The 15,817-nt window shown below is 39.8% G+C and overlaps 1 protein-coding gene across 1 annotated transcript; it reads right to left on the reverse strand.

The window, feature by feature from the left end:
- Nucleotides 1–1,373: 1,373 nt before the first annotated feature.
- LOC132424111 (nephrocystin-1-like) lies at nucleotides 1,374–3,468 on the reverse strand. The gene is given in 4 exon segments (XM_060009921.1): nucleotides 1,374–2,362; nucleotides 2,365–2,928; nucleotides 2,931–3,159; nucleotides 3,307–3,468. Coding segments are annotated over 4 exon segments (1,824 nt in total). The 3' UTR covers nucleotides 1,374–1,493.
- Between the last annotated feature and the right edge of the window lie 12,349 nt (nucleotides 3,469–15,817).

The following is a 15,817-nucleotide window of genomic DNA, read 5'->3' on the forward strand; positions in this document are numbered from 1 at the left end:
GATGGCCCTGAGTTTCCGGCCTCAGATATCTGACAAGAATCTGTCATTTTGTAGCCTCGATGTGCTGCTGGCTACCTTTCTGTACTTTTGATAGCTTTTCCCTTTGAACAAGCAAAATATGGCTATGCTCACCTTGTGGGCAGAGGTGGGGGGTGGGGATGAGTAAAATGTAGGCAGTTCTAAGTAGTAGGTCATTGCCAAATTATTTTAAAACCAGCATGGGAATCTAATTAGACATGGATGTGCTAGAATACACCTCCATTCCTGCATCAGCCGCTCCCTGGGTTACACACTCTGCTTCCCACTCTCAATCCCTTTTTTTTTTTCTGATTTCCCCTACATTTCACAACACAAAGTTTATTAGCAAAATCATATATTTAATATATTCTGGGTACTAGACTCTTATCAAATATATCATTTGCAAATATCTTCTCCTAGTCTGTGGATTATATTTTCACTTTCTTGAATAGTCATAAATTTAGCTTTTGATAAAATCTTGCTTTCATACAAATCTATAGATACAGTTAACTTAAATTTGTTACTTGGCATTACATACAGAATGGACGGACAACAAGGTCCTGCTGCATAGCAGAGGGAACTACATCCAATATCCTATGATAAGCCATAATGGAAAAGAATATAAAAAGAGTGTATATATTGGGCTTCCCTGGTGGCGCAGTGGTTGAGAGTCCGCCTGCCGATGCAGGGGACACAGGTTCGTGCCCCGGTCCGGGAAGATCCCACATGCCGTGGAGCGGCTGGGCCCATGAGCCATGGCCGCTGAGCCTGCACGTCCGGAGCCTGTGCTCCGCAACGGGAAAGGCCACAACAGAGAGAGGCCCGCGTACCGCAAAAAAAAAAAAAAAAAAAAAGTGCATATATATATATATGTATAACTGAGTCACTTTGCTATACAGAAGAAATTAACACAACACTGTAAATCAACTATACTTCAATAAAAAAAAAGAAACAGACTCACAGATATAGAGAACAAACTAGTGGTTACCAGTGGAGAGAGATAAAATATGGGTAGGGGATTAAGAGGCACAACTATTAAGTATAAAATAAATAAGCTACAAGGATATATTGTACAGCACAGGGAATATAGCCAGTATTAATAACTTTAAATGGAGTATAATCTTTAAAAATTGTTAATCACTATATTGTACACCTGAAACTTTCATAATATGGTAAATCAACTATACTCAATAAAAAAGAAAAAGAAAAACAAAACAAAAATTTGTTAGCTGGTTTGTGAAAAAAAATTCTCTTTAAATTTAGATATAACAGTATTCCTTATAAAAATTTACTTCATTGTATTAACACATATTCAAATGATCAGATAAATATTTCTTATAGAATGTGGCCTGAACAAAAAAGAATAAAGCCTAAGTTGTGATGGGACAGTTACTTCTGGTTTTGTCACGCGATGCAGGTTGTCATGGAGGATCTATCAGATTCAGCAGGAAGTGGAAGGTCAAGGGGCACCGCTGTCAGGCTGCATTCTTTCTTATTTCACCCAAGAAGTCATAGGTCTGCTCTGAAATGCCGAAAGGTTCATGGAGCCCCGCTGGCGACAGCAGAGCCTGGAGGGCGCCCTCGTTTTCTTGGTTTTGCTTGAGCAAGTCAGCGATGACCTTCCATTGGGCAGCCTCTGTCTCCTCCTCTGCCCACCTGAACGGGGGCAGGAGCGCGGAGTGGAGGAGGCGGTCGTGGTAAACCAGGAGGAACACGGCCTTCAGTAGCTCCTTGTCTCTCTTCTCTGATCTTTTTAATGTACTCTCTTTCTCAGCCCAGGAACTCCTGAGTGCATCCATTATGTCAGGCTGCCCCAAGAGCTTGGGGAAGGTGGCCAGCACTGGATTACTAATTAAATCAGCACTGCGCATGCTCATCCTGTCTTTCAGGAGCACATCTCCAAGAATCTGGCGATAAAATATCAACAAATGAACGGAGCACATACTTCCCATTAATGTTTCTGGCAGTAGACTTAGCATGTTCCTTGATCTTCTGTTCAAAGATCTCAGTTTTACTAGAAGTTGAGGCTGCCTTCTCACTGTCATCATCTGATGGAAAGCACTACCATGTGCCCTTCTGGACACTGAAGGGTCCACGTCAACACCTTTTTCATAAGGGGTGCCTCCATTCAAGAAGAGTTCATAAGGTTTTGCTGGAATAGGAATTCCACTGGCATGAAAAAGTTTAAGAAACACCCAGCCACAACTTAATTCTCCTCTTTCACCAGTTGAATTGCGAATATAAGAAATTCCAAGTTCAAATAATATTCCAAGATCTGGAGAAGAAGAATTGGACCTGATGAAACAGTCAGCATCAAGCAAGCAGGGCAAGATGCCAGTAACCTGGGAGAAAAGGTCCATGTTTTGGGTTTCTTAGGTTGCCACGTGGCCCTGACTGTATGAATGTTGCTCAGAACCTTATTGCCGTCAAACAGACAGAAGCGCACGTGTCTGCTCAGAACCTGGATGCTCACTCCTGGGACAGGAATCATCTTACAGCTCCAGAGGGTCAGAATCAAGGAAACACAACTTGGTCTTGACCTAATAGAGCCTGTTTTAGCATCCCACATTAGATCTCTGAAGGCCAGTTGTGAAGTAGTGAGCTCTGGTTGTAAGAAGTAACTTGCTCGAAATTGATCCCCTTGCTCTAGAAGCTGGAAGGGGGTGGAAGGCCTGAACCCGGCAGGAATAGCTCCCATCGTGGTCAATACGTCGACGGTGTTAATCTGCTCTGAGATGGCTTTTCGGACTGCACTCCAATGAGAATCGGTTCTTTGTTTAACTTCTGCTCCTTCTGCCATGTCTACCTCTACATCTTCTTCACTGCCTTCTTCACTAGACTCCTGGCCTTCTTCTTTATTACAGGGCTCCCAGTCTGTTCTGGGAATAAGACCTTTGTTTCCTTTGGCATTCTAGCCATCCACCAACCATCAGGGTTTTTTTCAATTATAAGGAGAATTTCCCCTTTCTTAAATGTAATGTCTCCAACTTGCTGAGCCATAAAATCTCCAACAGCAACGTATTCTCCACTTGTGGCCTCTTCTTCTTCTTCATCTTCTTCAGCAGAATTGTCATCGTCCTCTCCTTCAGTAAGCGCCCCAGTTTCAGCGACATTTTCTCTACTTATGGACACAGCAAGTTCCTGCAGTTGGTGGGTAAGCTTATCCAAAAGATTGTGTTCCTCCTCTTTCGTCTGATTGTAACTCCCAACAGGGGCAGGTTCATCAGCCTGTGAGAGAATATAAGTTTTGCTTAATTTTTGAAGAGCATTTTTATTTTCATCTATTGCCTGTTTTAATTGGATACATCTTTGGTAAATATCTCACCTTTTACTGGCTTCTAGAGCTCCTTTCAGTCGACTCTCAGAAAGCAAATCATCAAACTGCTGCTTCAGCTCCTGACTGCGACGCTGCAGGAACTGGAGGGGATCGCGCTGCCGCCTCGCCAGCATCTCCTTCGCCTCGGCCTCAGTCCCTTTTTGACCAGTGCTGCAGCAGGAGGCTCAGCCAGAGCCGCTACATGAAAATCCTCACAGGGCAACCCTTTCATAGATAGCCAAGAGCTGACTTTTCCTTGTGAAGCACATGCTCAAACTGGAATTAGAACATGAAGTTCACTCAACGTCATTGGAAATACACTATGTACCATTTTATGTAGGATATAAAACTTTATTTTGAAAAATTCCCACCAAGTTTATCCTACAGATGTACTCTTACATGAGCATAAAGATGAGGAAATTCATTGCATCATTTATAATGGTCCCAGACTGGAACCCACTCTCATTTCCACCAATGTGAGGCTAATAAATTATGGTCTATATGAAATACCACATGGCCAAAAAGAGATAGAGGTATATGTATTGACACGGAGCCCTCTTCGAGCTATAGTAAGTATGCGTGGTATGCTCCCCTTTGTGTGTGTGCAGGGGTGTATGCACATGCGTGTGACAATCTCTGGAAGGATACACAGGAACCCAACAAGAGTGGTTACCTCTGTGGACAGGAACAGGGAGACTGAGGGATGGGAAATGAGAGAGAACGACCCAACTTTTCATGTATAGGCCTTTAGCACCATTCTAAAAAATTTTTTAACCATCTCCATATATTAACTTAAAAAAACATTTTAACATTCTCTTGAAATGTCAAATATGAATTTCACAATCTACAAGAAACTTTGATATGTCCTTTAACATTTACATTTATAGTACTATGGGATCCTTGATTTTAATACAGTCTTTGATTTGACCTCTTTTACTTCCCTGGGTGGGGATGGGGAAACAGAATTTGGCTTTTTTTTTTTTTGGCTTTATGTGCCTATTGTGTATTCTCTGCCTTTTTCTCTGCTTATTATATATTAGGAGGAAGAAGGAATTATTTTTACATTTTTATTACACATATTCTGAATTAGCTACTGCCTCACACTATTTCTCCTTTCTTCATCTTGTCACATAAAGGAGCACAGCATTTACACCCCATGCAGTGTTCCTCACTGTGGTTACTGGAAACCATCACTTTAAGACATTATCTATTAATAAGTGGGGAAGGGCAGGTGTGGACACTGCCCTTTCATTTCAGTATGCTGTAGCCATATTTTGCTGATAGCCTAATTCCTGATACTTATTTGTTTTAATCTTCTGACTTTTAGTTAAAATTCTTTTGGGAGCCACATTTGGAGGGAAGATGTGTGCTTTTGTCAATTTCATTACCCATGTCCATATTCATTCCCAGTGTATTGTGCTGTCTAGTACATGTACCAACTTTTTTTTAAATTAGTGTATAGTTGATTTACTATGCTATGCCAATCTCTGCTGTACAGCAAAGTGACTCAGTTATACACATACATTCTTTTTTTTTTAATATTCTTTCCCATTACGGTTTATCCCAGGAGACTGGATATAGTTCCCTGTGCTGTACAGTAGGACCTTGTTTATCCATTCTAAATGTAATAGTTTGCACCTACCAACCCCAAACTCCCAGTCCATCCTTCTCCCTCCTCCCCTCCCCCTTGGCAACCACAAGTCTGATGTGTGTCTGTGAGTCTGTTTCTATTTTGTAGGTAGATTCATTTGTGCCATATTTTAGACTCCACATAAAAGTGATATCATATGGTATTTGTCTTTCTCTTTCTGACTTACTTCACTTAGTATGATAATCTCCAGTTGCATCCATGTTGCTGCTGCAAATGGCATTATTTCGTTCTATTTTATGGCTGAGTAGTATTCCATTGTATATCTGTAGTACATGTACCAACTTTGATAAAGTTCCTATTGGGCCATGTTGTCTGAGGTAGTGAGTGATTACTGTTATTTTTCTTTTGGTTGCAAAGCAGTTTGGTGTATAGTGATATCTTTTCACAAATATTATTCCTATCATCTGCAGGTATTTAATCAACAATTAAAAATTAAATAGTATATACTTATATTCAATTTCCTGTGATAAACCATAATGGAAAAGAATATGAAAAAGAATGTATATATAACTGAATCACTTTGTTGTACAGTACAAATTAATACAACATCGTAAACTATACTTCAATAAAATAAATTTAAAAAAAATTAAATAGTACTTAAAGGTTTATGGTATAAAATAAAATAAGATGGGATAGTGAGTGAGAGTATGGATGAAATGTGATTGGCCACGTCAGTATTTGTTGGGGCTGGAGGAGGGGTACATGGAGACTCATTGTATTTTTCTCTACACTTTTGAATATGTTTGAGAATTTCCATAATAACATGTTAAAAGATTTATAGTATAAAATAGCTGCCCCTTGCCTCACTTCCACCTATTCCCCATTCCTCAGTCCCTTCAATTCTTTTTGCCATTTCTTTGGACATTTATCTTCCTATTTCTTAACAATGCTTCTGGTAGTATGTCTTGATTTATCAAGACATACTAGATGAGTATTGGCTCTCTTAACCTGCCCTCCCAAACAACTGCTACAGTTGTTAGCACCATGTTTGGATAAGCTGAGTGTCCTATTTCCATTATTATAATCATGTAAATATTTTAACTTCAGAGCCAGGTAGTATATTGATTATGATTCTCTTCTTACAAAACATTTCTTTTTCTCCTGAATATTATAATAGACTTGTTTTTATTGCTTATTTCTCTTTCTAGCTATGGCTAAAACATCCCACTCCAATAGCATCCAAATACAACACTCCACACTTGTCAAATCTATACAGAAGCCTACAATTCCAACTTTTCTCAGGTGTTCTGCCTCCTGGAGCTCCCCATCTCTAGCTCACCTTTGGACATGCCTTCCCAGGACTCCTTCTGACCTTATCCTGGGTGTACCTGTCATCTCCCTTCTATGCTGGATCTTCTTTTTCTGTATCCCATGTTGTCCTGATTTTTCATCAATGCTCCTGCTTTGGTGAACCACATCCTTCAATAGCTTCTTTTTTTTTTCACATCTTGATTGGACTATAAATGCTTTACAATGTTGTGTTAGTTTCTGCTTTATAACAAAGTGAATCAGCTATATATATACATATATCCCATTATCCCCTCGCTCTTGCGCCTCCCTCCCACCCTCCCTACCCCACCCCTCTAGGTGGTCACAAAGCACCGAGCTGATCTCCCTGTGCTATGCAGCAGTTTCCCACTGTTTTACATTTGGTAGTATAGATACGTCAATGCTACTCTCTCACTTCATCCCAGCTTCCCCGTCCCCCCCCCCAACCCTGTGCCCTCAAGTCTGTTCTCTACATCTGCGTCTTTATTCCTGCCCTGCCACTAAGTTCATTAGTACCGCTTTTTAAAATTCCATATATATGTGTTAGCATATGGTATTTGTTTTTCTCTTTCTGACTTACTTCACTCTGTATGACAGATTCTAGGCCCATCCACCTCACTACAAATAACTCAATTTCATTCCTTTTTATGGCTGAGTAATATTCCATTTTATGTATGTGCCACATCTTCTTTATTCATTCATCTGTCAATGGACACTTAGGTTGCTTCCATGTCCTGGCTATTGTAAATAGACCTGCAATGAACATTGTCCTACATGCATCTTTTTGAATTATGGTTTTCTCAGTGTATATGCCCAGTAGTGGGATTGCTGGGTCATATGGTAGTTCTATTTTTAGTTTTTTAAGGAACCTCCATACTGTTCTCCAGAGTGGCTGTATCAATCTACATTCCCACCAACAGTGCAGGACGGCTGCCTTTTCTCCACACCCTCCCCAGCATTTGTTGTTTGTAGATTTTTTGATGATGGCCATTCTGACCTGTGTGAGCTGATACCTCACTGTGGTTTTGATTTGCATTTCTCTAATGATTAGTGATGTTGAGCATCTTTTCATGCATTTGTTGGCCACCTGTATATCTTCTTTGGAGAAATGTCTATTTAGGTCTTCTGCCCATTTTTGGATTGCATTGTTTGTTTTCTTGATATTGAGCTGCATGAGCTGTTTGTATATTTTGGAGATTAATCCTTTGTCAGTTGCTTCATTTGCAAATATTTTCTCCTATTTGTAGGGTTGTCTTTTCGTCTTGTTTATGGTTTTCATTGCTGTGCAAAAGCTTTTAAGTTTCATTAGGTCCCATTTGTTCATTTTTGTTTTTATTTCCCTTACTCTAGGAGCTGGGTCAAAAAGGATCTTGCTGTGATTTATGTCATAGAGTGTTCTGCCTATGTTTTCCTCTAAGAGTTTTATAGTGTCTGGCCTTACATTTAGGTCTTTAATCCATTCTGAGTTTATTTTTGTGTATGGTGTTAGGGAGTGTTCTAATTTCATTCTTTTACATGTAGCACCCAGCACCACTACTGAAGAGACTGTCTTTTCTCCATTGTATATCCTTGCCTCCTTTGTCATAGATTAGTTGACCATAGGTGCGTGGGTTTATATCTGGGCTTTCTATCTTGTTCAATTGATCTATGTTTCTGTTTTTGTGCCAGTACCATATTGTCTTGATTACTGTAGCTTTGTAGTATAGTCTGAAGTCAGGGAGCTGGATTCCTCCAGCTCCGTGTTTTTCCCTCAAGACTGCTTTGGCTATTTGGGGTCTTTTGTGTCTCCATACACATTTTAAGATTTTTTGTTCTAGTTCCGTAAAAAATGCCATTGGTAATTTGATAGGGATTGCATTGAACCTGTAGATTGCTTTGGGTAGTATAGTCATTTTCACAATAGTGATTCTTCCAATCCAAGAACGTGGTATATCTCTCCATCTGTTGGTACCATCTTTAATTTCTTTCATCAGTGTCTTATAGTTTTCTGCATACAGTTCTTTTTTCTCCCTAGGTAGGTTTATTCCTAGGTATTTTATTCTTTTTGTTGCAGTGGTAAATGGGAGTGTTTCCTTAATTTCTCTTTCAGATTTTTCATCATTAGTGTATAGGAATGCAAGAGATTTCTGTGCATTAATTTTGTATCCTGCAACTTTGCCAAATTCATTGATTAGCTCTAGTAGTTTTCTGGTGGCATCTTTAGGATTCTCTATGTATAGTATCATGTCATCTGCAAACAATGACAGTTTTATTTCTTCTTTTCCAATTTGTATTCCTTTTATTTCTTTTTCTTCTCTGATTGCCATGGCTAGGACTTCCAAAACTATGTTGAATAATAGTGATGAGAGTGGACATCCTTGTCTTGTTCCTGATCTTAGAGGAAATGCTTTCAGTTTTTCACCACTGAGAACGTTTCTGTGGGTTTATCGTATATGGCCTTTATTATGTTGAGGTAGGTTCCCTCTATGCCTGCTTTCTGGAGAGATTTTATCATAAATGGGTGTTGAATTTTGTCAAAAGCTTTTTCTGCATCTATTGAGATGATCATATGGTTTTTATTCTTCAATTTGTTAACATGGTGTATCACAGTGATTGATTTGCATATACTGAAGAATCCTTGCATCCCTGGGATAAATCCCACTTGATCATGGTGTATGATCCTTTTAATGTGTTGTTGGATTCTGTTTGCTAGTATTTTGTTGAGGATTTTTGTATCTATATTCATCAGTGATATTGGTCTATCATTTTCTTTTTTTGTAGTATCTTTGTCTGGTTTGGGTATCAGGGTGACAGTGGCCTCATAGAATGAGTTTGGGAGTGGTCCTTCCTCTGCAGTTTTTGGAAGAGTTTGAGAAGAACGGGTGTTAGCTCTTCTCTAAATGTTTGATAGAATTCACCTGTGAAGCCATCTGGTCCTGGACTTTTGTTGGAAGCTTTTTAATCACAGTTTCAATTTCATTACCTGTGATTGGTCTGTTCATATTTTCTATTTCTTCCTGGTTCAGTCTTGGAAGGTTATACCTTTCTAAGAATTTGTCCATTTCTTCCAGGTCGTCCATTTTATTGGCATAGAGTTGCTTGTAGTAGTCTCTTAGGATGCTTTGTATTTGTGGTGTCTGTTGTAACTTCTCCTTTTTCACTTCTAATTTTATTGATTTGAGTCCTCTCCCTCTTTTTCTTGATGAGTCTGGCTAATGGTTTATCAGTTTTGTTTATCTTCTCAAAGAACCAGCTTTTAGTTTTATTGATCTTTGCTATTGTTTTTTTTTGTTTCTATTTCATTTATTTCTGATCTGATCTTTATGATTTCTTTCCTTCTGCTAACTTTGGGTTTTGTTTGTTCTTCTTTCTCTAGGTCCTTTAGGTGTAAGGTTAGATTGTTTACTTGAGATTTTTCTTGTTTCTTGAGGTAGGCTTGTATAGCTATAAACTTCCCTCTTAGAACTACTTTTGCTGCATCCCATAGGTTTTGGATCGTCGTGTTTTTGTTTTCATTTGTCCTTCTAGAGAACTTTTAATTTCAGTTATTGTGTTGTTCATCAGTTTGTTTGCTCTTTCATTCTTCTAGATCCTTGTTAAATGTTTCTTGTATTTTCTCCATTCTGTTTCTGAGATTTTGGATCATCTTTACTAACATTACTCTGAATTCTTTTTCAGGTAGGTTGCCTATTTCATCTTCATTTATTTGGTCTTGTAGGTTTTTACCTTGCTGCTTCATCTGTAACACATTTTTTTGTCACTGCATTTTTTTTTTTTTTTTTTTTTTTTGATGGATGGGGCTGTATTCCTGTCTTACTGGTTTTTTGGCCTGAGGCATTCAGCACTGGAGTTTGCAGACAGTTGGATAGAGCTGGGTCTTGGTGCTGAGATGAGGACCTCTGGGAGGCCTCACTCTAATTAATATTCCCTGGGGTCTGAGGTTCTCAGTTAGTCCAGCAGTTTGGACTCAGAGCTCCCACCACAGAAGCTCAGGCCCAACGTCTGGCCTGGGAACCAAGACCCCACAAACCGTGTGGCGTGGAAAAAAAAAAAGACCCCACAAACCGTGTGGCATGGAAAAAAAAAAAGAAGAAAAAAGGAACAATACAATAACAAAGAATAAAAAAAAAAATTAGAAAGCTAAAAAAAAAATAGGAAAAATAAAAATATAATTGAAACAACTGCAACAAGGTAAAATAAAACCAGAACAGAAAAAAAAAATGGGGGGGGGGCGGGAACAAGCCAAAAGGATCAGAAAAATAACAAAGTATAAAGAATAAAATAAAATTAGAATAAAAGATTAGAAAAAATAAAAATATAAATGAGTCAACAACAATGAATCAACAAGGTAAAACAGAACCCCAGTCTAAAAGAGGAAAAAAGAAAAAAAAAAAAGTCTTGGCTATGGGGGATGGAGTTTAGGTGGGGGGGAACAGGCAGGGGCGGGGTTTATGATGGGTGGGACCTAGGCGGGTGGGGGGTGACGTTGGAGCATGGGGCGGGGCCTAGGCTCAGGACCTAAGCAGCCGGAAAAGGCCTTGGGGCTGGGGGCTTAGGCGGGGCAATGTTTAAGTGTGGGGCGGGGCCTCTGTTTAGGACCTACGCCAAAGCAGATAGGCAGCACTAGGCAGCACGTCCAAAGGAGGGCCTCTGGAGTGTGGAGTTCTGGAGTTTGGACGTAGGGCCCTGCCTGAGGGTGTGTGGGTGGGGTTTTGGGCCAGCATGGTTGGAGGGGGTCTCCGAGGGGGTCTCCGAGTGTAGAGGTAAGGCTCTGGGTGCGGGTGTAGGGGTGGAGCTTGGGCTCTGCGCAGCAGGAGGGAGGCTCCAAGGGTAGAGTATTAGGCCCGGGAGCCCAACAGGCTCCCCAGTGCCTAAGGGGACAGGGAAGGCACTGGCCCCGTTCCCTTCCATTCCTTCGCACCCCTCCCCCACTGTCTCCCCATCCCCACTGGACCCCTAACCGTGGGTGGGTCCCGCTGGGTGTAGGAACTCCTCCTCTCCCCCAGCCACCTGTCAGGGTGCCAGTCCCGTAGGTCCGGCCTTTACTTTTGCTCCCCATCCCTCCCTCCCACTCCTTCAGGACCCGTGGGCAGAGGATCAGGCCCGGGATCTCAGCAGACTCCCGGGGGCCCAAGTGGGCAGGGGAAACCTGGCCACGCTCCCTTTTGATCCTCTGCCCTCCCAATGGTCCCCCAATTTCCCCCTTTGGACGTGGGATCCCTTCCCCTCCCCCAGCCACCCCTCAGGGGCGCCAGTCCTGTCCTGCCTCCACTTCGCCTCCCCCTCACTCCGCCCCACCCCGCCCATCCTACCCAGTTGCTGGGGGTTCCTCCCGTCCCCTTAGGTGTCTGTGGTCCCCCGCCGGTGCCTGGTAGGTGCCCTAGTTGTGCCGAGAGGCAAATTCCGCGTCCTCCTAGTCTGCCATCTTGACTCCGCCCCTCCAATAGCTTCTTGAGACAGAGTGTATAGGAAGAGAAATTTTTGAGACTGCATATCCAAAAAAGTCTTTGTTCTGCCTCACACTTGACTGACAGTTTGGCTGTCAAGTTGGAAATAATTTTCCTCCAGAATTCTGAAGGGATTACTCTATTCTCTTCTGGCATCCAAGAAATTTTGCTATTGAGAAGCCTAATGCTGTTCTGATGGCAATTTTCTGTATATTAAATGTTTTCCTGACGACTTTTATTCATCTGAAATTTCATGGTAATGTGCAACGGTGGTCTCCTAAGCATGTGAAGAAAGGGTCAGGACCCGGGCATCTAACTGCTCTTGGTATAGACTTTCCACCAGCCCCTCCCCACACCCAACTCCACACTTGCTCCTTCTTACCAGTGTACCTGTTTCCTCTAATTCCTGAGTCTTTCTTGGATTCTGCTGTGCAAATTTGCTTTCTCATTAGTAGCCCCAGCTATAGGCACATAAGTTTGAGCTGCCACTGTGTTGCTTATTCAATTAATACTCCTCCATCTTTTTATCTTCCAAAATTTTGTGAACATTTCTTGTACACAGTGTCTCTTGTTTCCTTTGTCCTTAATGGTACTCAAAAAAATATTTTTTTCCTTACTGCCATTTTAGAGGAATTTTGAGAAGGTACAAAGATAAACCCAAAGCACAGTCTAAATCACTGTAGTATTTAATAGGAAATCTTCTACAATATTTGATGAAAGCCTCATTAATGCTATTTTTGTTATTACCATATTATTGAATTTCCATCTTAATTTCTGCATAATTATCCATATACTCATCTTTATCATTAAAGCTTAACATAAAATTTGCTTTTGATACAAACTTGCAAACTTGAAACTGTACTAAGAAATTGGTATTACCTAATTCCCTCCCTTCCTTCCCTTTTTTTGCATAACTGCTGAATTTTTGTATATTTTCTAAATAACTGTACCAAAATAGATGTTTGGCCAGGCCACTGGCTTAATAGCTAGTAATATTCCACATTATATAAATATATATATTTCGTTAACACCTCACTACTCAAAGTGTAACCAGTAGCACTGACAGTATCTGGGAACTAGTTAGAAATGCAGACTCTGAGGCTCCACTCTATCAAATCAGAATCTGTGTTTTAACTAAATCCCCACGTGATTCACAAACACATTAAAGTTGGAAAACTAATCTAGTATTTCACCATAGCGTGCCCCTCTCTCAGGTTTCCCCTTCTTGCTCCCATTCCCAGAAGTACCCAAGACATTTTCCTTTCAAATGTCTTACAACTTGAGTATGATGAAAGTTACCTTTTCTATCCCTCCCCCATCCTCACGGGTCTGTCCCAGAGGGTCTCCTCCAGGTCTCTGCTCCTCCGAAAGGGAAAAGCCTCGAAAAGTACACGCTCTAGAGCCATGTTACTTGGGTTCATTTAAACTCCAGCTCTAGTTAGTTACAAGCTGTGGGACCTTGGGCAAGCACATCACTGCACTGTACCTCAGTTTCAGGTGTAGTAGTAATAAGGATTTAATGCATGTTAGCTATCATCCTCTGAAATCAAGGCCTTAACAACTGAGTATTTAGGAATTTCTCCGTATCTTCTGCTGATGGTGCTTCGATCACACAGGTGTGTGAAAGGATGTTTTATTCATTTGGACTTTTGCTACTGAATCAACTGGTTCCACCTTCATCTGGGTATGATTTTATAAATATTTGCTGAATCAACAGATTCCCCAAACCTTTTGGACTTGTGGAGTGCCCAGGAAGTGAACATACTTCCTGTTAGAGCTTTAAGAATGAGGGATCCATCTTCTTCAAGGTTCAACAAATATTCTGAGAAAAATGAGCACAGGGAACAATAGGGGCGGGAGGTAGGTGAAGGGAGAAAGGCAGAGGAATTTCAGCATTGGTGGGAGGAGAGGGGGAAATGGGGACAGATATTGTCTAGAGGGCAATTGTCTAGTGATGGACTTAACTTTCCCAACTTTAAGTATGATGATGGCTGGAGGTTTTCCACAGATGCCCTTTATCAGACTGTTTCCTTCTATTCCTAGTTTCCTGAATTTTATCATGAATCAGTGTTGAATCTTGTCAAATGCTTTGTCTACATGTTTTGAAATGATCATGAAGTATTTCCTTTATTCTGTTAATATGGTGCTTATAGTTATTGACTTTTAATTTTAAACTAACCTTTCATTCTGCAATAAACTCTACTTGCTCATAAGGTATTATGCTCTTTACATATTGCTGGATTCAATTAGCTAATAGTTTAATGATTTTTGCATCTATGTTCATGATATATATTGATACGTCACTTTCTTTCCTTGAAATGTCTTTCACCAGTTTTGGTATTAGAGTAATACTTGTTCTCATTTTTTCAAAAAGTTGGTAAAAGTATTCCCTTTTCCCTATTTTCTGAAAAGTTATGTAGAATTAAAGCTTTTCTTCCTTAAATATTTGATAGAATTCACCAATAAAGCCATGTGGACCTGAAGTTCTTTTGCAGGAAAATTTCTGATAATAAATTTCTTTGATATAAGGCTATTTACATTTTCTGTCTCATATCAGTTTTAGAAAGCTATTATTTTTCAAGAAATTTGATGACTTCATCTAATTTATTGGTTAAAATTTGTCCATTATTATCCTTTTAACGACTGTAAGATCTATAATAACATCCCCAATTTCATTCCTGATAGGGATAATCTGTGCTTTTTCTTTTTCCACTGAGTTTTGATAGAGGTTTAACTTTATTACTCTTCTCAAAGAACGAACTTTTGGCTGTGTTAACTCTATGATTTACCTGTTTTCAGTATCACTGATTTTTGCTCTTACTTTTAATATTTCTTTCTTCTACTTACTTGGAATTTATTTATTTATTTAATTTTGGCTGCGTCGGGTCTTCATTGCTGTGCACAGGCGCTCTCTAGCTGTGGCGAGCAGGGGCTACTCTTCGTTGAGGTGTGTGGGCTTATTGCAGTGGCTTCTCGTTGCAAATCATGGGTTCTAAGCGTTCGGGCTTCAGTAGCTGTGATGTGTGAGCTCGGTAGTTGTGCTCGTGGGCTGTAGAGCGCAGGCCCAGTAGTTGTGGCACACGGGCTTAGCTGCTCTGCGGCATGTGGGATCTTCCCAGACCAGGGATCAAAACCTGTGTCCCCTGCATTGGCAGGTGGATTCTTAACCACTGCACCACCAGGGAAGTCCTTACTTTGAATTTAATTTGCTCCTTTCCCCCCTAGCCCCTTCCTTCCTTTCAAATATATAAATATTTAAAGCTATATAGTTTAGGAAGCAAGTACAATTTTTCTGATTTGGCCTTTTGTTATTTTAATTTTCAGGGTTACTAAACCTTGAAAGAAACTCCTAAATTTTTTTAGGGAAAAATTTTCAGGAGAATCAGTAAATTCTACCTTGGAGGAGAGTAAGCATATATATCTAAAAAATGATTATAAGGCTATAAAAAGCCTAGCATTCCTCTTACATAACTCTTGGTTTTTCATTCCATTCCAAGCTGGGTGTGTGTTTATTCTAAAGATGCTTGAATTTTAAGAACCCCCAGTTCCTTTGTTGGATGCTATGCTGTAATTACCAGTGACTCATTCATCAAGTTTTTGGATGTAAATGAAGGCTAGGTATAACTTCAGTTAATTTTAATGCTTTGACCACACTAACTGCATCACTAGTACACCGTCAAGATGAAATTTTCCTCTGTTACTAAGTATTTACATTTATGTAATGAGTCTTCTTTCTTTAGTTATTGCTTATATTATCTTTTTATATTTATCTTTGGAGATCTAACTCACCCTTTAAATAATGCATTTTGAGTTCTGGTTTTTAAATACAGAAAAGGGTTAATGCATATAGATTTTCTTTATACTTATTATGAATAGTACTAAAAATGATTTCCATCATAAAATTTCATTAAGAGTTCTTTTTTAAGGAATTATTGTGCTATCAAATGAAACTTTTTCAAAATCAAACCATCAAGATATTCCTACTTAAATATACATACAACCAAGTGAATATTTGTACATTTCAGAGAAGATCATCTTTTAAAACATAGGTATCAGTGGCCTTTTCAAATTAAGTTAGCTAGTAGAAAAAAAATCTAATACATTTTATATTTAGTCTAAGGTTAGGCTGGAAGAAAA

Source organism: Delphinus delphis, chromosome 4, assembly GCF_949987515.2.
Source record: "Delphinus delphis chromosome 4, mDelDel1.2, whole genome shotgun sequence".
Lineage (NCBI taxonomy): Eukaryota > Metazoa > Chordata > Mammalia > Artiodactyla > Delphinidae > Delphinus > Delphinus delphis.